The sequence below is a fragment of the Rhyacophila brunnea genome, unplaced genomic scaffold (genome assembly GCF_057557595.1).
Source record: "Rhyacophila brunnea isolate RB1 unplaced genomic scaffold, BYU_Rbru_1.0 scaffold_13, whole genome shotgun sequence".
Classification (NCBI taxonomy): domain Eukaryota; kingdom Metazoa; phylum Arthropoda; class Insecta; order Trichoptera; family Rhyacophilidae; genus Rhyacophila; species Rhyacophila brunnea.
Window position 1 is genome coordinate 1,249,239 of NW_028232785.1, and position 23,408 is coordinate 1,272,646.

At 36.2% G+C, this 23,408-nt stretch overlaps 3 protein-coding genes across 8 annotated transcripts in view; 2 read left to right on the forward strand and 1 right to left on the reverse strand.

Moving 5' to 3' along the window:
• LOC147076098 (uncharacterized) lies at positions 1–18,743 on the forward strand. 5 transcript variants are annotated; one of them, XM_085941630.1, is made up of 6 exons: positions 1–211; positions 5,115–5,246; positions 5,537–5,686; positions 7,276–7,380; positions 16,337–17,129; positions 17,215–18,743. In XM_085941630.1, the coding sequence occupies exons 1-6, from the start codon at positions 56–58 to the stop codon at positions 17,220–17,222; spliced, it is 1,344 nt and encodes a 447-aa protein (XP_085797756.1). In that variant the 5' UTR covers positions 1–55; the 3' UTR covers positions 17,223–18,743. The 5 variants fall into 5 exon arrangements, with proteins under 5 accessions (XP_085797756.1, XP_085797758.1, XP_085797754.1 ...); XM_085941632.1 differs by having other exon boundaries at positions 16,337–17,045; positions 17,131–18,495; XM_085941628.1 differs by having other exon boundaries at positions 4–211; positions 7,237–7,380; positions 16,337–18,488.
• Positions 1–23,408, forward strand: part of LOC147076097 (uncharacterized) — an 833,775-nt gene that overhangs the window by 19,157 nt on the left and 791,210 nt on the right. The gene's annotated exons all lie outside the window — the stretch shown is intronic.
• The window catches only part of LOC147076099 (uncharacterized), a 23,781-nt gene continuing 18,467 nt past the window's right edge, over positions 18,095–23,408 (reverse strand). The window contains exon 4 of the mRNA XM_085941566.1: positions 18,095–18,169. Coding sequence (XP_085797692.1) covers positions 18,095–18,169 — 75 coding nt within the window. The remainder of the gene's footprint in view (positions 18,170–23,408) is intronic.

The following is a 23,408-nucleotide window of genomic DNA, read 5'->3' on the forward strand; positions in this document are numbered from 1 at the left end:
AAGTCACGCCTACTAGGTACGTTCTGTGTGCCACGATCAACTTGATGACCATTGCATGCATAAAATGGATATTAAACGCGAACGAGAAGACTCCGAACCTGTTGCAGAAGGGAAGCAATGGTTTGAGGTACCTGTGCATCATGATCCAAAGAGCCAGCTGTTTACCTTCATAAAGCAAGAGGACACCGACGAGGCCGGATACACTTTTGAGGTTAGTTTTTCATAACGGATTGTTGTATGTCGTAGTATTGTTTGTTTTAAGATGCGTGCCGGCGTACGGCTGTATTTTTAACTATGAGTTTATATGTTGTTGATATGTTGTTGATATCATTGCCCACATACAAGGCATTTATTTCCATAAAATAAAGTCAGCTGCTATAACTATGGGACTCCGGATAAACGAAACTAAAAAAATATACATTCCTGTTCTAAACAGTGCAACAAATGATAATAAAAGCTTTGTATTGGCAGCAACGATTTTGAAACTGGATTCATTTGATTTCCTTGTCTCTGTCGTCACAAACACTAATACACGAGCGACGAAATACATCGCCGGATCATTTATTGTTGAATTAACATTTAGTATTCTTCTAGAGCTTTATAGCAATTGGATTGGCCGACATAATTATTGAGTACCGACAAGTTTCCTCCAATTATGCTCGGTACCGCAAACGAGAATCCTCGTTATATCAATAATTATGTTGAGTACCGCGCTCGAGGATCCTCGTTTTGTCGCGCGTTTTTAAATAAATATGTTTACTGTGACATCTATGTATTTTCAACGAAAACATTGGACATATTCTGTTAGAATATAAAATTCAGTACCGACTGGTATAAATAAAATATCGATATCTGTTTTACCTTCTGTGATATTATTAAATAAAACTCGAAATTGTATTATTGTGAGACGCCATATTTGAATTATGTACTGATTTTGAGGACGAAAATTACAGTAATAAGCAATAAAGGAATTCAATAAGGTAAGAGAAATAAGTTTATTTATCTATAATATTTTATATAATTATTTTTGGTTTCTGGCAATATAAATTAATTTTACGTGTTTCTTCGTGCACGCCGCTTTACTGTCAAAATTTCCGAATGAAAGTTTTAATGTTCTCATTATTTACCAATCCTTTGATAATGTGCCGATATATTACTTTATAAGCTTAGAATATTGAATTATTATGAATATTCTATATAATTATATGTGTTTGAACTAGTATTTAGTTAATTTTACGTGTTTTTCCAACATTCAAAGTTTGATGACTAATGGCGATTTTGTTGTTGTTCACAGCTGTTCCAAACCAACCGATTTGTCTCCAGAGGAGAAAAATTACATAAATAAGCAAAAAAAGGATTCAATAAGGTAAGATAAATATTTTATCTATCATATTTTATATGTTGATTGATATGATGATTTCTGGCAATTTAAATTAATTTTACGTGTTTCTTCGTACACGACACTTTACTGTCAAAATTTCCGAATGCAAAGTTTGAATGTTCGCATTATTTGCCAAATACTTGATAATGTGCCGATATATTAATTTATAAGTCTAGAATATTGAATTATTATGATTATTCTTTATAATTATATGTGTTTGAATGAGTATTTAGTTAATTTCACGTGTTTTCCCAACATTAAAAATTCGTTTACTAATGGTGATTTTTTTGTTGTTTACAACTAATCCAAACCAACCGATTTGCCTCTGATATCCAGATAATTGACTGATCAGATACGTCACAAGGTAATAATTTATACGCAAAATATAATTTATATAAGATAATCGAACATTTTGATAAAGCCACATGTTTCCCAAGAATTAAATTCTGTTTACTAATGTGGAATTTCGTTTTGATTCCAGCCTATTTTCACGCATTGAAATGGAGGCCTTTGGAACAGACGACTCGGAGTAGGATTATGCATTCGAGTTATTATATGACTCTGATTCAGATGTTCTACTGGATGCCACCACCGATGTCGCAGACATCACCGATTTCACCGCCGGCCACTCGATCAACTTTGACGACGACTTCAACGGTTTCATTAACCGCATTGTAGAGGTGCTAGATGAAACCAGTATGGTGTCAGGGTCGACACGTCCGAGGACCTACTCCCTGGCCCATCTCGGACAGAAACCAGAGGTCGAGCGGGTGGACGGCGTAGAAGAGGAAGTAGGGGCGGTCGTCCCAGAGGTAGCTGAGGAGGACATTCGAGGTTAAGTGCCAGTGTTACTGAACCGTGGTCAACAGAAGACTACACCCCAGCACCTGGACCGTTTACTTCTGACCCAGATGTAAAAGTGAATGTTGACGTTCAGTATGTTCATTGATTTTTAAAAATGTAACCCTTGTCGTAAATTAGAATATTTTTAAATTAAGAGTATTCAATTTCTTTAATGTCTTTTGGTACCGATGTCTTGTCTTCTCCGGCTCTGAGGCATTATGTGACGCTGGATTCGCCTGTAAGCTTATCTGAAGACATGTTCAGACATACCTTACAGGCGATTCTAGCGACGCAGAAAAAGGCATATCCAACAAGGCTATGAAAGCTATGTGCCAAAAATAAAAAAACGTGCGAGACTCGGTACATGTGTAAAAAGTGTGATGTTCCTCTTTACAAAAGCATCTTCTGGCAGAAATATTACACTATTCGTAATTATTAAACTGTTTTTGATTGTTCCTGAAAGTTTTATTTAAATATTCTCACAAATAAGCCGATAAACCAAGATTATATCATTTACTAGAAAAAACCAATTTCACTCAAATTAGTCCGGGAATAGGGGTAAATTTTATAAAAACCTGCTGGCGCTGAAATTGTAATTTAATCATTGTAAAAAAATGTTTATTCTAACTTGAAGTGGGTTCTTACTGATGCAAATAAAACATTTGCGTGACATATTGGACTTTACTAACTGAAACATGCAATAATATTTATACACCGTTGTGTTGACACTTAAGTAAAGGTTCAAATAGACTATATGACGATTGGGCACATATGTGACAAGAGCGTTTTAGTGTCTATGATCATATCTATGCCATTCCGTTTACACAGGAGCCAATATATGTCAAAAAATCTATGACAGAGGCGTGGGCATAGATTCTATGAAACCCGTATGTGCCAATCCGTTTACACACGATGCCGTAAAATCTATTGTGTCACATATTTTCCACTGATAAATACTACCAACATGACGCTTGACAAACTTTATGGTTGGTACGCCTTCGTAAACGTCAAACAGATAATAATATAAAACGGAATAAATCAGTAGGTTTGTTAGTTTGCGAGATTTTAAATTTATTTATCTATTTGGTTCCTGTCCATATCATATTATAATGGCGGCGGATGGCGCTACTGCCGCAGCAATCGTGGCATATTTATTGTTGGTAGGTAGACGATAAAAAACCAAGACGCAGACGAGTTTGGGTTCGTCAGTCACGGCTATTCAGACATAAACTCCAATTTCACCTTATCTCAAGCAGCCTTATAACTTATGAGTTTATGAAATAGAGCCGCCAGACAAACTTAGACGTACAGCATACTCTACCATTCTTTACTCTACTCATATTTACATCGAGAAGCGCTTTGCGCCCTAACATTTCCCGAAGAAATGGTTACAGTAATGAATTTCATTATCAAAGTAACTAACAGCATATTGGCCAAACCCCTCTATCATCACCAATTTAAGGTACTCCAGGACTTGGAAATGGATAGCGAGTACCTAGATTTACTTCTGCACAATGAAGTTCGCTGGCTTTCCAGATGTAACGCACTGACACGCTTTGCTTCATGTTTAGAAGAAATAAAATTGTTCCTACACGAAAAAAACCTCAAACATCAGGAATCAAGAATTGAGATCACAACGATATGGAATAGAGTTTCTTTACCTAGCTTGATAGCCTAAACAAGTTATCAATTGAAAAGAGAACTGACACTGAATGGTCATAGGATATTGTGTTTAATTTCACAGAGCATCTGCCTAATATAATTCCAAGTTTCAGGAAGGAACGTACCTCAAGGCTATCTACACTTGTGTGGATATGTACCTAGGTACCTTTATACATTTCATAGAATAATAATATACTATAAATACTTTGCAAAGAGAGCTCGTTATCTGAATTGGAATAGCTAGCCGCTAGAGAAACACTTAACTCGATGTGGAATGTCTAATAAAAATCGTTGCGATACTTACTAAATTTGAAGTAGTGGCGACAGCTATCGAGTCGCAGTCAAGGAACTTCAGGAGGCCGAAAAACTTCCATCTCACGTGGTACCTGTCGCTGGTCCCTTGGCCTCGCCTTTTCCTTATTTTTATAGTCTTTGTATTGGCACTGCAAACTCTGCCATTTACGCGTGGCATCATCCACCGAGTACTGAGAGTGAAAACTGCTTTCAAGGCCCAAATCTTGTACGATTTGGACCCAAGCAGCATTTCTTTTGACGCTGTTTTTATAATCGGTCAGTGTACAGTCCCACAATAGTGGATTACCTTCCACCAATCCGATTAAATTAATGATTATTTCATCCGTCCACTCCAACACGATTTTGCGACTTCTTTTGTCCATTTTTTACTAGGTATTGTTTCGTTTAGTAGTCAAGATTGTTAGGATGGCGTTTGAAATCAAAGACAGAAAAACACTTCCCGCGCTATCTATGACCCATAAACAATAATATATGACAACATGCTCGGCATAGATGTCACAGACATAAACTATTGTCACACAAAATAACCGAGGTGTTTACACTGAGCCGAAAATCTATGACATAGAAGGCCGCCATAGATCGTTTGACATATATGTGACAGTCTATGACATCGTATTTACACTCTATGACACAGGACGCCAACATAAGAAACGGGTTTTTCGACATATATGTGACCGATCGTCATTTAGTGTATTCGAAGCATAATAACGATTGTTTGACCAAGTACCTACCTATACGTTCTGCGTCTCTATGGCTGCAGGCTTACTACTCTCATTCAACTGAAGACAGCCGTTGCACGTTTATTAATAATAGTTAGACAATATGTCACACACAGAGACCGCGTGTTTGTTTCAATGCATAATAATATAGCTGTAAACACGTATTATAAAATACCTTCTGTCTTGTGTTTCAGAGCCCTGTAACCAGCCTTGCCAACGTTAAAACTGAGATTGATCCTCTCCGAGTTAATTTCAAAGAAGATGTTGTTGAAGACAGTGATCCGCAACCTAGCTGCTCATATTCAAAATGCGAGCCAATAAATCAGGTGCTTACATACTTATACAATATTGTGTAATATACATACATCGTGCTTGTAAGTGATCATGTCTTTTTGGTACTAGTTATGAATAATAATTGACATTAACAATTAAAATGTTATCGTAGATTAGTACCTATTGTTTGCTAGTTTATTTTGATTAGTAGGTAGATAACGACAGACACCATGTCCACATTGCAGAGTGTACGAGCTGAGACCCTTCAAGTATGTGGTCGAGCTATACACTTATTATCGGTTTTTTTAAAAATATGATTTATAACACAATATTTTGTTTTCAGAATATTATTTTAGACCCGAAAATAATAACATTAAAGTCAGACACTCCGCTAATAATTGACATCAAGACTGAGTTTATTGAAGATGTAAAATCTCCATTCAATTATGAAGATCAGCAACAGGGTGTTTATTATTCGGAGCGAGTTCATCGGGTAGGTACTTTTATTTTAAATACTGACCAGTGTTGCCTTCTTTTTCTATGTTGAATATATTACAAAAGGGTAAAAATTATAGTATTTCAGAAAAAACATAGTACAGGAACATTTTTCGTCTCGAATCTTTCAAAATTATAGTATTGTACTATAATTAGAGTACGGTTGGCAACACTGATATTGACAGAAATACTGATCGTGTAAGGGATGGAATGAACTGACAGCACTCGAAAACATGAAAAATCAGTAATGCAAGTGACGACAAAATCTTCGAATACTAATTTCTTTCTTTCGACCATGTCCGATCTTAATAGGATAATATTGTGCCGCCAAATAGAAGTGGTTTGTATTAACAGATTTTCTTACGAGAAATGGATGTTGCCACGTGGTCAACCTGTGAGGTCCATACACTAGGACTACAAACAGAAACAGAAAAAAAAATAATATTTGTCGTACCCAGGATTCGTACCTGCGGGTCTATTCTGTACAAAAGGCTGCTTTCGTCCGCTAAAACCGCTAACTAGGGTATGTTTGTATCAAATTATTAACACGTATTGTAACAATTACAATTAGCTGGTATTTATTGTTGCAATAAATGCTATATTTTAACGGCATGCCCCTTGCCTGTGCTAAAATTTAGAGCATGAGCGATAGAGAGAGAGCGAGAGAGAGAGAGCGAGAGAGAGACAGTTTCGACTGATTAACTGATTACAATACAATTACAATTATAATATTTCAATATAAAATGTATGTAACAAATACCAACACATTATCACGTTAGCACGTTAGCGGTCGATAGTCGCCTTTTGTATAGAATAGACCCGCTAGACCCACGATATTATAGGCCGATGCTTAAGCCGCTCGGCCATCGTGGGCCCAATACGAATACCTAATACAATAATAAGTGTTGATGATTTCGATATACATACATATTTGATTTTTATATACTTAATAGTTTTTATAGTTTTCTTGTCAGTTCTGCAACAATTTTAAAACTGCTAGATTAATATTTATTAGGTATACTTCTCGAATAGCACACTGCGTAAAGTTGTCGGATAGCAGTGGAGGAGTGTTAAAATAAGGTGGGGGAAGACAATGCATCACCACTCGCTAAAGTGATCAGATCACAAACTATAACTGCTCAAGTCTAACCGTCAAATATCCCATTGATTTACCATTTGTCTTGATTTTACAACGTGTATAAATGAGAAGCGATTAATAATAACAAAACGAACTGCTTGATCACCGTTCAATGTCTCTGCCCTACGAGCATTTATTTGCTAAGGTTTTTAACTGCAATTGTTTTGGCCATTCCGAATCCCATGTCCACTACGTACTTATCCCTCAGTTGTCACCATTTCCTTACAACATGCAGTACTTTCAGCTTACGCATGCTTCTTCATGCGGTGGCTGCAGGCGAAATATAAGCCCGCAAATTATGTCCGTTATAGAACAATCTCCTACTAGATTTGCCAATACCGATAGTAGGCTGCACCCCTATCAAATATCCGATTTTTTTTATTTTTAAATGTATTTATTAATTATTGTAGTTTCAGAAGGCCATTTCACAATCTGATATTAATTTTCAGGGGGTTGATTTTAAAGAAGAGTATGTTGAAGACACAATAAGCCAAATCATTCACGAGGTTCCAAAACCCGGTTGCTCTTATTCGGAATGCACACCAGTAAATCAGGTAGGTACACAATATTCTAAGAAACTTGAACAATGTATGTACGTACTGTGAAGAGGGTGTAGAAATCAAACACTCGGTCTGTTCAAAAGGGAACGCGTTTATTGCAAAAGACGACATAAATATAATAGGGTTAAGTTGTTTATTAACAAAAACAAACTTAATTGGAATTATACAGGCATAGAAAGTTAATTAATAACAAAGTAAATTTATTCATGGAATTATACAGACATAAAAGTTAATTAATAACACAGGTATGATATAAATTATATTGAAATACTGACACGTCGAGTAGTAAGCAAAAAGAAATACTTTGTATTATAAAGATTATGCAGTAATCTAATCTTATATAAAAGTCCCAATACAGGGCTTTGTTTGAGGATACTGGGCCAAAGGTGCCCAGTACCCGTATGACAACCGCTGGTTGAATCTGTACAGATTTGGCTACACAAAACTGCTTACCGATCCTCAAGTCTGTCCCTTTCCAGAGAAAGGGATGCTTCCTGGTGTTCTAATAGAATATTTTTGTATAATATTAAAGGTTATTATGTTACATAAATAGAACACAGGTGGCAGTGATATTTACGAGAGAAATTGTATTAATTTAGAATCGAGGATTGGAAGCCGTTAAAAGCTTGCAAGTCGTCCAGGTGTGGTTGTATTGGCGATTAGGCAGACAGGGGATAAACAAAAACCTATATCTACGTATATTTATTGAGATATGGTACCACTTAATTCGCCAATCAAAGAGCAATGACGTTCGATGAAAAACCCTTTTGCGGGCAGGAATGGGGGCACAGTCCCTCAGAGATTCATCCAATGTCGTTAATGGGAAGAATTAAAAATAAAATGAAAGTTAATATTTTTACAAACCAGGTACATGCGACACACCAGAATTCAATGCAACGATTATTCACTTACCGATCAATTAACGCGTCGTGGCCCAATTTAACATACTATAATATTACGGGTCTTAATTAAACATCATTAATAGGGAAATTTTAAGTTCTAAACACGTAAATGGAAACAAAAAATCAATAAATCGAGAATTAATTTTAAAAATAATCACGAGGTGTACCTCGGAGTATGGATGGTTGAGGATAATAAATCGATCTCGATTAAAAGAGGAACACGCAAGTAAATTGGTGATAGAAAAATTCTTAAAAATGAACGGGATACTATAACCATGAAATGACATTAATGATAATTACAAATAAAGATAATGCTAAAAACTAGAATTATTTTGACACTGACGGGGCACGGCTTTAACATTAATCAAGCACAATGTACTGCATTAGTTTGAAATAAAGCTTAGATGAATTAACGCGAAATAAAACAGGGATTAACGAGGGATATTAATATACAGATACAGTATAATCAATGTTTGTGCGGCGGGCTGATGAATAATGACTTCGGAACCTTCAGATGAAGGTACTGCGGGGACCCAGGTGTGGTCGTTAGAGCGTCGGGGAAGAAAATAGAGCTTTTCTGACTTGCGCCATCTTATTTAAAGCCTCTCTCGCGACGCCGAGGTGTAAGAGATGTTTGGAAGGCGGCCGTTTGTGTCGTTATCCGCCGCTGGGGTGGATGTCAGCCGTTTTTTATTTGGCCTGGTATTCCGACGGGATTTTTAAACTAGCCGAATGTCTTCTGGGATGTCGTCCACCTGACCTTCCTGGTTTTGGAGTTTTTGGCGGTCGTCCCTCTTTGTATACGTGTAGAGCATCTCGTCAGCTCGGCAAGTACGAGGGTGGGTCAATAATTCCTTAGAAAAAAAGCATTAAAACAGTTTTTTTTTATTTTATTTTTTTATTTCTCAACATAATCTCCTTTGAGCTCAATACACTTGGTTAGACGTTTCTCAATTTTTTTAAACCATCAGAAAAATAAGTTTTCGGAAGGTCCTCAAAATAAGCATTTGTCCGATCGATGACTTCTTCATTTGAAAAAAAACGTTGTCCACTTAGCCATTTTTTTAAGTTTGGGAAAAGGAAAAAGTCACTGGGGGCTAAATCTGGCGAATACGGTGGGTGGTCGACCAATTCGAACTTCAATTCTTCAATTTTAGCCATTGATCGTAAACATGTGTGAACACGGGCATTGTCCTGATGAAAGAGGATTTTTTTCCTGTTTAAATGAGGCCGTTTTTCTTCAATTTTGTTTTTTAGCTGGTCCAATAAAGATGCATAATAATCCCCTGTTATTGTTTTTCCTTTTTCCAAATAGCCAACGAAAATAATTCCACGTGCATCCCAAAATACAGTAGCCATAACCTTACCAGCTGATTTTACGGTTTTCGCCTTCTTTGGACATGGTTCGCCTTTCGCAATCCACTGCTTTGACTGTTCTTTCGTCTCGGGAGTATAGTGGTGTATCCATGTTTCATCTACAGTCACAAAGCGACGAAAAAATTCATCCGGATTGCGTTGCATGAGCGACAACAGGGCTTTAGAGGCCACCACCCTATTGCGTTTATTGTCGACTGTGAGCAAACGCGACACCCATCTTGCAGAAATTTTTTTCATGCCCAATTTGTCATGTAAAATAGAAATGACGCTACCTTTTGAGATCCCTGTAACCTCAATTATCTCACTCAACTTTAATCTTCGGTCACTTAACACCATATCGTGGATTTTATTGATCATTTCTGGTGTAGTCACCTCTACAGGACGTCCTGAGCGTGGTTCATCCTTTGTTGATGTACGACCACGTTTAAATTCATTTAACCAGTTATAAATAGTTGCAAGTGAAGGAGCAGATGTGCCGTGAACTAAATCCAACTCATTTTTTATTTCCTTTGCTGTTAACCCTTTTATATTAAAATGTTTAATAACAGCTCTAAACTCAATTTTCTCCATTTTTGTAAACAAGCAAATTTTTTTTTAAGGGGGGACATGCTCGTCGAAGGTCAAAATTGAGTTTTTATTGTATTTTCAAACCATGATCCTGGACACTCCTTAAACGTTGTAGATAATCTATTTATATAATTTTGAAGCCTTATTATCCTTTATAGTTATTTTAAACATTTGATGACTGCATGAAGTATTTTTGTTACATAAAATAGTATTCTTTTAAACCTCTCGCTCTAATGTTTTAGAATATAGTCATATTTCGGTACATAACTGTGCAGTGGTGTTAAGATTTTTTACATTTATTAATTTTTAAACGCATTTATAAAACCATTAGTATAATTTATTACGAGATAATTTTTGTAAAATATTCACGATAAAAAAATATTTTGATAATCTCTGTGATCCCAAATTTGACAAGAATTAGGCATTTTATTATTCAAAAAATCGGCAAGATTAACACATTTGAAGATGATTCTAAAGATACTTATTATAAGCTATGTTTTTGAACATTCAAGTGTGATAAAAATCTTATGAATAATGATTGCTTTATAATAATTATTGACCTAAGAATAAGGTAGTGTTTTTTTGAAATACGCCATTTCTTTTGTCATTCCCTAGTGGTTAAGCTACAACATACGGCCGTAGCCATAAAATGACAAACTATAGTTAAAATAGGGAGTAAAATTATGTTAACGCGCGTGTTTGAACATGTACCTAACCGAATTTTTTTTTATTTTTTTTTAAACGGTACATGTTCAAAAACGCGCGTCAATATCATTTTACTCCCTACTTCAATTATAGTTTGTCAATTTATGGCTACGGCCGTATGTTGTAGCTTAACCACTGGGGAATGACAAAAGAAATGGCGTATTTCAAAAAAACACTACCTTATTCTTAGGTCAATAATTATTATAAAGCAATCATTATTCATAAGATGTTTATCACACTTGAATGGTCAAAGACATAGCTTATAATAAATATCTTTAGAATCATCTTCAAATGTGTTAATCTTGCCGATTTTTTGAATAATAAAATGCCTAATTCTTGTCAAATTTGGGATCACAGAGATTATCAATATAATTTTTTATCGTGAATATTTTACAAAAATTATCTCGTAATAAATTATGCTAATGGTTTTATAAATGCGTTTAAAAATTAATAAATGTAAAAAATCTTAACACCACTGCACAGTTATGTACCGAAATATGACTATATTCTAAAACATTAGACCGAGAGGTTTAAAAGAATACTATTTTATGTAACAAAAATACTTCATGCAGTCATCAAATGTTTAAAATAACTATAAAGGATAATAAGGCTTCAAACTTATATAAATAAATCATCTACAACGTTTAAGGAGTGTCCAGGATCATGGTTTGAAAATACAATAAAAACTCAATTTTGACCTTCGACGAGCATGTCCCCCCTTAATGTACGAGAAACACACAAAGAACCCGACCAATCTGATTGAAACTTCGCAGCACACTGAATTGGTAGTGCCGCTGCATGAAAACAAACCGCTTACAGTACTAGTCGCGCCACGTGTCGGCTTTTCTAAGGACTTATTGACCCACCCTCGTACCTAACGCTGATGGCCGGGTTCGCCGCAATTCACCGCGGGGCGGCGCTAGGATGCCCGTTTTTGAGATCCGATAACCAAGGTGGGAATCTTTGACATATGAAAGATTCTGGTGTAATTATTATTGCCGGTCATCCAAACATTAATTATTACTGACAATGTTAAGTCGATTGGGGTGGATATTCGAGCGTTAATGTGGTTGGTACGTGCGTCCTTTTCGCACCAGGTGCTTTTTTTATTTCGCTCTGCGTAACGTAGCAGGTACATCGGGCCGGGATTGCGTCGGCCTTGAAACGCTTCCGATGCACCGCTTTCTCAAAACAACCGTTAACACCTGATGGGGATCGGACGTATTGATTTGGTAATAGTACTGATATGGATAGAGGGATCAATTATGGGCGGGGATTTCAATGCAAACCACCCAATATGGGATCATACACTTCGAGACGCAAGAGAAGAGGATGTCGCAGACGTATGCCTTGACTCTGACTTAGTAGCGATTAACAATGGACAAAGTACCAGGGTCGCCCCTCCAAATCAGAGAGGGGCGGCACCGAATATAACATTTATCTCCATTCAGTTGGTACTGGAAACCGAATGGAAAATAGACTCCGATACGATGGGCAGTGACCACTTACCCATTATCTTCGAGTTTGTAGAAAATCAATGCCAAACAGAAATTATCCCAAGAAGAAATTACCCTAAAGCAAACTAGGAACAATATCGAGAAATTATCTTAAATGACATAGACAGACTTACAGAACCTACCAGAAATGTACAAGTTGATAATTGGAGGCAATATTGAATAATGGGGCTAATTCAAGTATTCCGAGACTCAAAGTATGCAGTCACCCAAACTTTAGACCAAAACCATGGTGGAACTCCGAAGTTTCAAAAACAATCGCTGAGAAAGGGCTTGCCTACACTCTCTTCAAAAAAATCAGTTCAACAGAAAACTACCTAGAACTTAAGAAAAAGCAAGCCACAACTCGAAAAGCAATCCTAAAAGCAAAAAAAGAAAGTTGGAAAGCATTTTGTGACTCCGTCAACTAGTTCCTACTCAGAAATGTGGAGAAAAATGAGTTGGATGAAGGGCAAATCGGGAAACAAATTCAAAAATCAACTGTATGAAAGCATGGCGTCACTTCTCCTTCAACAACTAGCAAGTAAAAGTGACGAAACGAAGGAAGAAATCGCAGAACAGGAAACATATAATCCTAATGATACAATGAATGAAATTCTTACAGTGGCGGAACTGAGATCAGTAACCAAAAATAAAGACACTGCCCCCGGCATGGACGAAGTTTCATATTCCATGATTGCTCAGCTGCCAGAGACCGAAAAAATAAACTAGTGGAGATATTCAACTTAATCATGGAAACCGGCAAAGTCCCTAGGCAATGAAAGGAAACGATGATTATCTCAATCTTAAAACCAGGGCGAGACCCTACCCTAGTGTCGTCAGTCACACCAATTGCATTCATATCATGCATGTGCAAAACGTTCAACCAGATGATTGCGAGAAGAATCGAATGGTTTGCAAAGAAAAAACAACTATTTCATCACAATACTACGGGATTCAGAAGGCAAAAGTCGACTTTGGAGAACATAGGCAACCTAGTACTAGACATCAATGCAGCACAGATCAAAAACGAAGTAACTCTGACAACGTTCCTGGACATCCAGGATGCGTATAATAATGTGCATGTGAAAGAAGTGTCAAGGGTGTTGAATGAATGGGGAATCGGTGGGAAGATCACTAAATATCTTAAGCAGTATTTAAATGAAAGAAAAATAGCCATGTGCATTAATAATGAAAATAAGAGTAAGGTATGCTCAAGAGGCCTTCCTCGAGGAGACCCCCTATCCCCATTACTATTCAACATTCTTACAACTGACATATTAAAGCTAATAACAAGTGTCAACATTGTACAATATGCTGATGATTTCGCACTTTTTTGTTCGGGAAAAAAGTAGATGAATGTCAAAGGTTAATGCAGAAGAGTCTTGACGAAATGAAATTAATATTGGAAACTCGAGGCCTCAAAGTAGCTCCCAACAAAACTAAGGTGGTACTTTTTGCCAGAGGCGAGAGACAAAACCAGCTTAATTTAAAAATCGACGGAACTATAATAGAAAGAGTAGACACTTATAAATTTTTAGGTATGAACCTGGACTATAGACTAACGTGGAAGCATCATATTAGTCATTGCGCGAATAGCCTGACACAACCTCTGAACATACTCAAAGTACTGGCGGGAGGTGGGTGGGGCGTACACCCTATTCATATGAGAAGATTATACACAGCACTCATTTGAATCCGATTAGATTACGGGAGCATGTTTTACCACTCCGCTGCCGAAACTAATTTGGTGAGGCTAGACAGCATCCAGTCCAAAGCATTAAGAATATGTGGACGATTTTTCAGGACAACGCCCATTCACGTGCTACAAGCGGAACTCAGCGTACCTCAACTGAATGTCAGGAGATGGGCACTGGCTACCAAGACATAGATGAAGTGGAAATCTATAATAGATAACCCCATATTGACAAAATGAAACTTCTATACGAGCTCGTGGAAAGCAATACACACTATGAGAAAATAAAGCTCCCACTACTGGTAGGAATCCGTAAAGCCACAGAAAGTTGGGAGGTATTAAATACAAAATGCCTAGGTATGTAGTCGCTGAGGAGGCCAGTTGGTACCTACGACCTCAGCTCTGTTATCAAACTAGAGGTCAAAGGAATAGACAAACCAAAACGGAGCATAATATCCGATAAAGCAAGAGAGCGCGTCAAAAAATGCTGACATAGAGGTACGCAGAATTGAGCCACCTTTATACAAATGGATTCAAAGATCAGAATAGAGCAGGAGCAGCTCTTATGATACCAGAAGTAGGCATTAACAAGAGCTGGAAGCTAAACCCAGCAATACCAATAATGACGGCGGAACACATCGCGATAAACGAAGCAATTAAATACACTATAAGCGATGATTTCTCGGCGTAATCCGCTGTCATTTTAACAGACTCCAAAAGCGCTTTCAACATCTTGCCGCAGCAACTCGCTCACATTACAGTAAAACCATAGCATACCACATCCTTGACCAGATCGACGCCAAGAAAAATAGAGGAGGAGAAAATGCCTTCAATGGATCCCATCGCACATGGTCATTGAGGGCAATGAAAGGGCAGACGATCTGGCAAAGGAAGCCGGCCATTCAGGGGTACCATATCAGTGGATACCAGAAAACCTGGACTGGAATGAGGCTATAAAGAAAATGTGCCATAGTATGTGGATAGATTTTCATCATAGGGCATCATTAGAAAAGGGGAAATAGAGTAAGTCTATTCTACCATCACCACGAGAGGTGCCCTGGTTTGTAGAGTTTTCTTTGACGAGGAATGAGCTTAAGTTAATACTGAGGCTAAGAACAGGGCACACCGTGGGCAAAAGATTTGATGTCCTCATGGGAAGAAGCGAATCGGAGCTCTGCGATGAATGTCATGTTTTAGAGGACATTGTACATATAGCACTGCAATGCCCCAAATATGAAATTCAGAGTACAGCTGTGAATTGCGGATATCTATGAGAATGTCGACGAATTGAAGGGTGTCCTGGCGGTGGGTAATACGGAAGAGCTAGGCAAAATTGTGAAGTTATTTAACAAAATAGAAGTGAGGACCTGATCGACGGATCCCCTTCTAGAAGAGAAGAGGCGATATGACAGTGAGTCGCAGTGAAAACCTCGGTAAAATCAAAAAAAAAGGTTAACTTTTTCTTTTCACGCGAGATGTTAGGTCATAAATGTAGATGATATGGTTACTTCCACAAACGTGAAAGCTATTGGAATATTTGTCAATATGTGACGTGCTCTTTGTTATTATTAGGAATCTAATGTTTTATTAATTGGCTGAACTACGGATTCAGGGAATGTGAATACAAGATATATTTTTTCCTTTTCGCACGAGGTATATTATGGTAACTTCCGGAAACGTTAAAATGTATGTAATAATTTTACCACTTATAAACTGTAGTCTTATTTCAATGAAAATAATTACGTATGACTGACAAAGTTTATGTGCTCTATTTTTATGTCTGAAGTTAATAGCCTACCTCCAACCTTCGCCACTGGGCCCCGATTACTATTGTTTCATAAAAATAAATGGGAGACTGGTGTTTTATCATGAATCCCCATTAGGTCAAGTGAATACATGTAGCCAGATTCCGTACAAGTGATATCTTTAAGTCTTACGCATACCTTAGAAATCTGCATCGGATAATAATAATATGTGTAGTGGTGGGAACATAAGCTTTCGTCTGAAATTATATATTTAGGATCCATGCGTATTTATTTCAAATAAACATACTGATATAACTTTTCAACACACCCATTCTTTCTCTAAATTCTACCCTCTCTCTATTTAAATATTCTTACATATCTTTAAGGCGTGTGATTTTTTTTTCATATTGTTTTTTGATATACCTACATATATTGTTTAATGCAAAATACTCCACGTTCTTTTAGCTGATTCCTGCAACTACTGCCATGCCATATTCCGCTAGTCTCGGATTGCCAGAAAGGCTCTTAGAAGTACATGAGCCATACGATGAAATACAGATTGACTATCAAGACATTAAAAAAGAATTGGGAGTATATGAAACGATCACGAATATAGGCAGTCGCACTGCTAAACATAAGCACACACAATCTGACGTCACAGACCCCAAATTATTGTTAGCCGTAATAAAGCTAGAAAAAAAATCGTTTAATAAGGTAAATTTTGTGTGCAGTTTTTGCTATGATTTTTTTGCATCGTTATCTCTATTGAAACTTCACAAAGCGTGTCATGAAAAATCAATAGCAAATAAAACGGAAAATTACAAAGGCATTGTATCTTATTTCAAAAATCTTAAAATAATGAATTATTCTGGTGAAAAGCCATGTAAATGTACCCAGTGTAATTACTCTTGTATAACATCTAGTAAGATGAAAAGGCACAAAATGAGTCATTTTGGCAAAAAGCCATTTAAATGTGCCAAATGTGACTACTCATCTAAAAAATCTCGTCATATGAAAGTACACAAATTAGGTCATTTAGGTGAAAAGCCATTTAAATGCGACCATTGTGATTACTCTTGTAACCAATCGGAGGTAATGAAAAGGCACAAAATGACTCATTGTGGTGAAAAGCCATTTAAATGTGACCACTGTGATTACGCTTGTTTACAATCTAGTACAATGAAAACGCACAAAATGACTCATTCTGGGGAAAAGCCATTTAAATGTGACCACTGTGAATACTCTTGTATATCATCTAGTACAATGAAAACACACAAAATGACTCATTCTGGGGAAAAGCCATTTCAATGTGACCACTGTGAATACACTTGTGTATCATCTAGTAATCTGAAAAAACACAAAATGACTCATTCTGGTGAAAAGCCATTTAAATGTAATCAATGTGATTACTCATGTAAACAATCTACGCAGCTGAAAAGACACAAAGCGACGCATTCTGATAAGAGATCAGTTAATTTTCTCATGTGTCTGATCTAATAGCCTTAAATCTAACAAATCGTTACATTCTCGTAAAAAATATACTTCTGTGACAAATATTGCTATAACCCATCTATTTTAATCACAAAAAAATCACATCTTATGTAGGCGTACATATAACTTTTTATTTAGAATTTAGATGATCTTTTATTCTCAAATTAAGAAGTATGTTGATTCGAATCTGTTATCAGTGTAACATCAGTACTTAGATCAGTAATTAATGGTTATGTTTATTATAATCAATGCTATTAGTTGGCGATATATTTTATTCAAGTTTAAGTCTTTTTGTAATTATACAAAAAAAACAATCTGAACCTTTTCTAAAACGATTTCTACAGATCATTCATGTTAAATCAGTGCAGTGTCCTATTTAGAAAAACGATAGCTGCTCCTCAAACAAGGTGTATGAGGGTAGAATACTTATGAACCTATATTACTTAAATAAAATAAATAATCGTGTAGTTTTTGCCTAAAGTTGGAATGTCTCGTATTCATGTTATGATGTGTCATGTTATTACATGGCCACACTTTTATGCTGGCAACTCCACGCAAAAGGCAACATAAGGACGCATGCGCGCGTCGAGAAGTTCAAAAAGATTCGTTGGAATATTTCCGGCGGGCACACTTTTTACCTTGAAGACGGAGCAACATCGCTCTCTCAGTCTCTTGCATCCGACCGAAGAACATCTCCCGCGGACCCTGTTGTCCCGCTGATGAACATGGCTTTCAGTCTCTGGCATCCGACAGAAGAACATCTCCCGCGGACCCTGTTGTCCCGCCGAAGAACATGGCTCTCAGTCTCTGGCATCCGACAGAAAAACATCTCCCACGGACCCCGATGTTCCGCCGATGAACATGGCCCTCAAACCCTGACGTTCCGCGATGGAAGATCACGCGCAGTTCCGCTTTGGACGGAAGATGGGCCCAAAGCGATTGTTGATGTCTGTATTTTCAATAATTTATTTACGAAACGGTCCACCGAACTAACTTTTCTATTTGAATTATCGTTAACTAATCATTTTATAGCAGGTGCTCGTTCTTAACTAATCACACAACCATTTTTATACTTTATTACTCGCCTGCTTGTTTAATATCTTATATTAAATTATACATCTGTTAAAATCTATTACCCGCGTTTTATTTATTATCCATTAATTGTCTCTACGCACTTCATAGAGTGGCGCCCAAATTATCTTCTTGTATTCCTAATTATAGCGGATACCGAATGAAAAATGCAGTCCGACAGGTAACTCAGGTTTAGGGGTATGTCAAGCTCTCACGATCCTGTCCCCGCGTCTCATGCTCTGCCGCATTCTTTCCCTTCCTATCCTCTCCATGTCCTCAACTAAATCCACGCTCTCTATACCCAGGCGCAGCTGGGAATGGGACGATTTGGCACCGCGAACTGGCCTCCGCCGATTGGCCTCCAGTAATTGGCCGCCGGTACAATCGGATACCGACCCAATTGGCCTCCGGGACGATCGGACGCCGGTACAATCGGGCGCCGACCCAATTTGACACCGGCCCAACTGGCCTCCGGGAGATTGGACGCCGCACGGCTGAATAAAATGCGCAAAGGAAAAGACCTACGTAACGACTTCGTAGAAAAAGTAGACGCGACACTTTAATATGCTTCTATCTACTTAGTGGTTGTACCTAATATATTTTGCGCTTAACGTATTTTTATTATGATTAATAATAATTATTACTTACTAGCTGAGCCAGCTGGCTCTCGCCAGTCTGTCTCGCTAGGTCTTGCAGACAGCTTTTCGTCATAGTGACTTGGTGTTGGATTTTAATATAATAATTGTAAAGTGTGTATAGACGGCGCCATAGTTTTCCCTTCGGGATGGATTTTCATTCACGTCAGACAACTGAAAATTTATCTGATTTGTCAGTTTTACGATCTGCATGTCGTCACTGCCAATACAAATTTGGAGTCATGTGCGTAGTCTATTCTGGAGTCTGGCCTTCTCAATATCATCTGACACCATTTCAGACTGCTAAGCCTAACAGAACAGCTGGCAATCGCCGATTGATACCACTGTTATTTTAATTTTACTACAATATATGTGTAGGTATGTGCATTTAAATATGATAAATAATTATACATCTCAATCGTGATTATCATTAATAGCGATCCAATATAACGCGAATATTAATCTCTTTCGGGTCCCATTTACATAATAAAAAAAGGTTAGCAGCATAAAAATAAATTTAAACATTATTTTGTTTCATTGTCTATAAAAAATAAATGCTTGGAAACATAGAATAACATTTAAAAAATCATATTTTGATTTAAAAATAAACCTTTAACAATATAGTTTCCCGGTGCGGGATATTCATATCGAGACAAATGTTGATAATAATGAAGCAATACATATTATATCTGATAAGAATAGGAATTGATAAGACCTAAAGATGTGGAATCAGCCTAAAAAGGCCTTCATCCAGCAGTGGATTGATACAGGTTGATAACAATAATGACGATATAAATGGGTAGGTATATAAAATCAGAAATTTAAAAAAATATTGCAGTTTATATGACCAAGAAGAGTAGAATTAGGTTGAGATAACCTTCATCCAGCAGTGGATTAATCTTGGTTGATGATGATAATGACGATATTATGAATGGGCAAATATAATATCAGCAATTTTGATAAATATAGCAATTCATATGACCGACAGAAATTCAAACAACTTAGAGAGGCCTTCATCCACCGGTGGATTGATTCAGGCTCATAATGATAATGGAAATATATATAGATATAATATAATATCACCGATTTTGATAAATACAGCAATTCAAATGACAGAAAGGAGTAGAATCAGGCATGGGAGGCCTTTATCCAGCAGTAGATGAGTTCAGGTCAATGATGATACGGACGATAGAAATAGGTATAATATAGTAGTAGAATTAGGTTGCGGAACTCTTCATCCAGCAGTGAATTGATCCTGGTTGATGATGATGACGTTATGAATATGTAGATAAATGTAATATTACCGATTTTGATAAATACATAAATTCATATGACAGAAAGGTGTAGAATCAGGCTAGCGAGGTCTTTATTAAGCAGTGGATTGTTTCAGGTCGACGATGATGATGATGATAATGATGATAATGACGATATGAATATGTAAATAAATATAATATCACCGATTTTGATAAATACAGCAATTCATATGACAGAAAGGAGTAGAATCAGGCTAGGGAGGTCTTTATTAAGCAGTGGATTGGTTCAGGTCGATGATAATGATAATGATAATGACGATATAAATATGTAGATAAACATAATATCACCGATTTTGATAGTAGTAGAATCAGGTTGCGGAACTCTTCATCCAGCAGTGGATTGATCCTGGTTGATGATGATTATGATGACGATATGAATATGTAGATAAATAGCATTAGGAATTCAATACTGTCAAGAATACAATCAACGTAGAGAGGCCTTCATCCAGCAGTGGATTTATTGAGGCTTGTGATAATAATGGCATTAATATAAAGATAGGTAGATAATAATATAATATCACTGATTTTGATAAATATAGCAATTCATGTGTAAGTAAGGAGTAGAATAAGGCTGAGGAGGCCTTCATCCAGCAATAGATAGGTCAAGATTGATGATGATAGGGACGATAAAAATAGGTAGATATTATACAATATCACACATTTTGATGACTATAGCAATTCGTATTAATTTCTTTTATTGTTTGCAATGGCAACTTTGTTAGTTTAATATGACTATCTGATCGATGGAAATTAGTAGCCTAGGTAATTATTCAATAAAAAAAGATTGAGTGAACAGCCACAAAGTATTTAAAAAAATTCAAATTTGGAATATCACGTTATCTATGAAATGGCCGTCAGTGGCGTACCCCGCTGTCAAAAGATATTATACGTAGTAAATTGTACCAAGATTATAGTTTTTTCACCGGAAAAAAGTGCGCCAATGCCTACATTACGATATTTGAATAAAAATAATCGAATCCGTTTGTCAAATAAGGGATTAGAAGGTCTTAAGCGACGAAGACGTCATTCTGCTGTATGTTAAAAGAAGTATGGCGAATTGTATACGGTATGTAAGAAAATATCGGATATAAACGTCAAGTACCTGTAAAATCATTGAAAATTTCTGAAATGTAGTCAATTCAAACGGTAGATGAATCGGTAGCGCACATTTTGAAGTAAAGATGTAAAAATAACAATAAAATGTCGCTTAAATGAGCTGTGAGTGAATTTTCCAAAATCTCTTAGGATGATAATATATAGTAGATGCTTTATGCTGTTTATAAAAAGAAAAGAATTCTTTCCTCGTCAGAACTTGAAGATGTGCATAATTAAGTGGTTTATTGTGTTTACCTACCTATTCATATTTTAAAAAAAAGCAAATATTAATAATGAATTGGTTGGTTAAAATAATATCTTTCGGCGTTTTTTCGATTTCATGTTATTATAATTGAATTTTATATGTGTACATAATCCCTAAATAAGTCTTTTGAAGATTATGAAATTACAAACAATATAAGTAGGTAAACCACTTGAAAGGTACCCACATACCTAATTTTTATATTATATTATTGTTTGAAATGTGTTGGTCAATCGATCTTTAATAATTAGGTGCAATTTATATTAATCACGCCGTATACGTAATAAATAGAATAAGTCTATAATAATTAGCAAACTATACCGTATTCAGTACCTACTTTATTATATATTATGTTGACAAAGCGGATTTGTATGTAGGTGTATATTATTATTAATACACCATCGTTTGAAATAGGTAGTAGGTATCTTCGACTTAAAATTGCTTATTCCATTTTTATTACTAAACGTATTTTATAAAAAACGCGCTAACTCACATTAGATGAATTTCAAGAAAAGTTGACTTAAAAAATTCAGCATGGTGCATAGGTAAATGAATATTTTTTCATAGTGTGGTATATTTTTTTACATTATTTTAAAAATAACTGGAGTAAAGTGAAGTAGATATTAATTTAAGTCGAAATGTTCATATGTTAAAAATTTCACCTTTAATTTACATGTGTATTTCATCAATACATATTTTTGTTGAAAGATAGATAGTATAGCTAACAATAATACATTATTATAAACATTATTATAGACACTATACTAAGAGATGTCACGGAGTTTTGAAGCTTTCGAGATGTGGCTGTATAGACGCATCCTCAAAATTTCTTGGACTGACCGGGTGACAAATGTTGAAGTTCTTACTCGAATAGGGAAGGACCACGAAGTTCTACGTAGTATCAAAACCAGGAAACTACAGTACCTCGGCTACATTATGAGAGGACAAAAGTACAGTATTCCCCAACTTGTCATTCAAGGAAAGATTAATGGTAAGCGTAGCAGAGGACGGCGCCGCATTTCTTGGCTTAAAAACCTCCGTGATTAGTACGAGTGCAGCTCCACTGAACTATTCCAGGTAGCAGACGACAAAGCTAATATTACCTTGATGGTGTCCGACCTCCGCTAGGGGATGGCATAGTAAGAAGAAGAAGATAAATATTATTTCTGAAGAAAATGTCACAAAAAATGAAAATGTCAAAAAGGTCCAAATTTACTGTCAGAATATGAATACGTATACCTAATATAACAAAAATAGTATAAAGAATTGGAATAAGTAACAGTGTAAACTTAATAAATATATATCCTCTTTGACAACAAAAGTCAATACCACCACCTGTCACCTGACCAAGGCTGTTTTTCAAGCCAACTCGATTTTATTTTATTTATTTTTTACGAGTTGTATTTGTTTGTGTAACTACGTCGAAATATATAATACCTATTATATAAATCACTAGGAAGCCGATGTTTGTGATAGGTAATTATTTTTAATTTACCCGTGGAAATACCTGGGTACGCGCTAAGGCCCCAGGTATTTAAAAATAATCTAATCTAACTACATCATTAGTCAGGGGTTAAAAATGATTGGTCATTTTCATGAAAATCATACAAAATATTATAATAGCATTAAAATATTTTTAATAGGACAAGAATTTCGAAAAATGCCTAACT

Coding starts and splice junctions, on each gene's coding strand:
- LOC147076098 (XM_085941628.1), top strand. CDS start 56: ATGCATAAAATGGATATTAAACGCGAACGAGAAGACTCCGAACCTGTT. Junction 212..5,114: donor AGGCCGGATACACTTTTGAG/GTTAGTTTTTCA, acceptor CTTGTGTTTCAG/AGCCCTGTAACCAGCCTTGC. Junction 7,381..16,336: donor AATGCACACCAGTAAATCAG/GTAGGTACACAA, acceptor ACGTTCTTTTAG/CTGATTCCTGCAACTACTGC.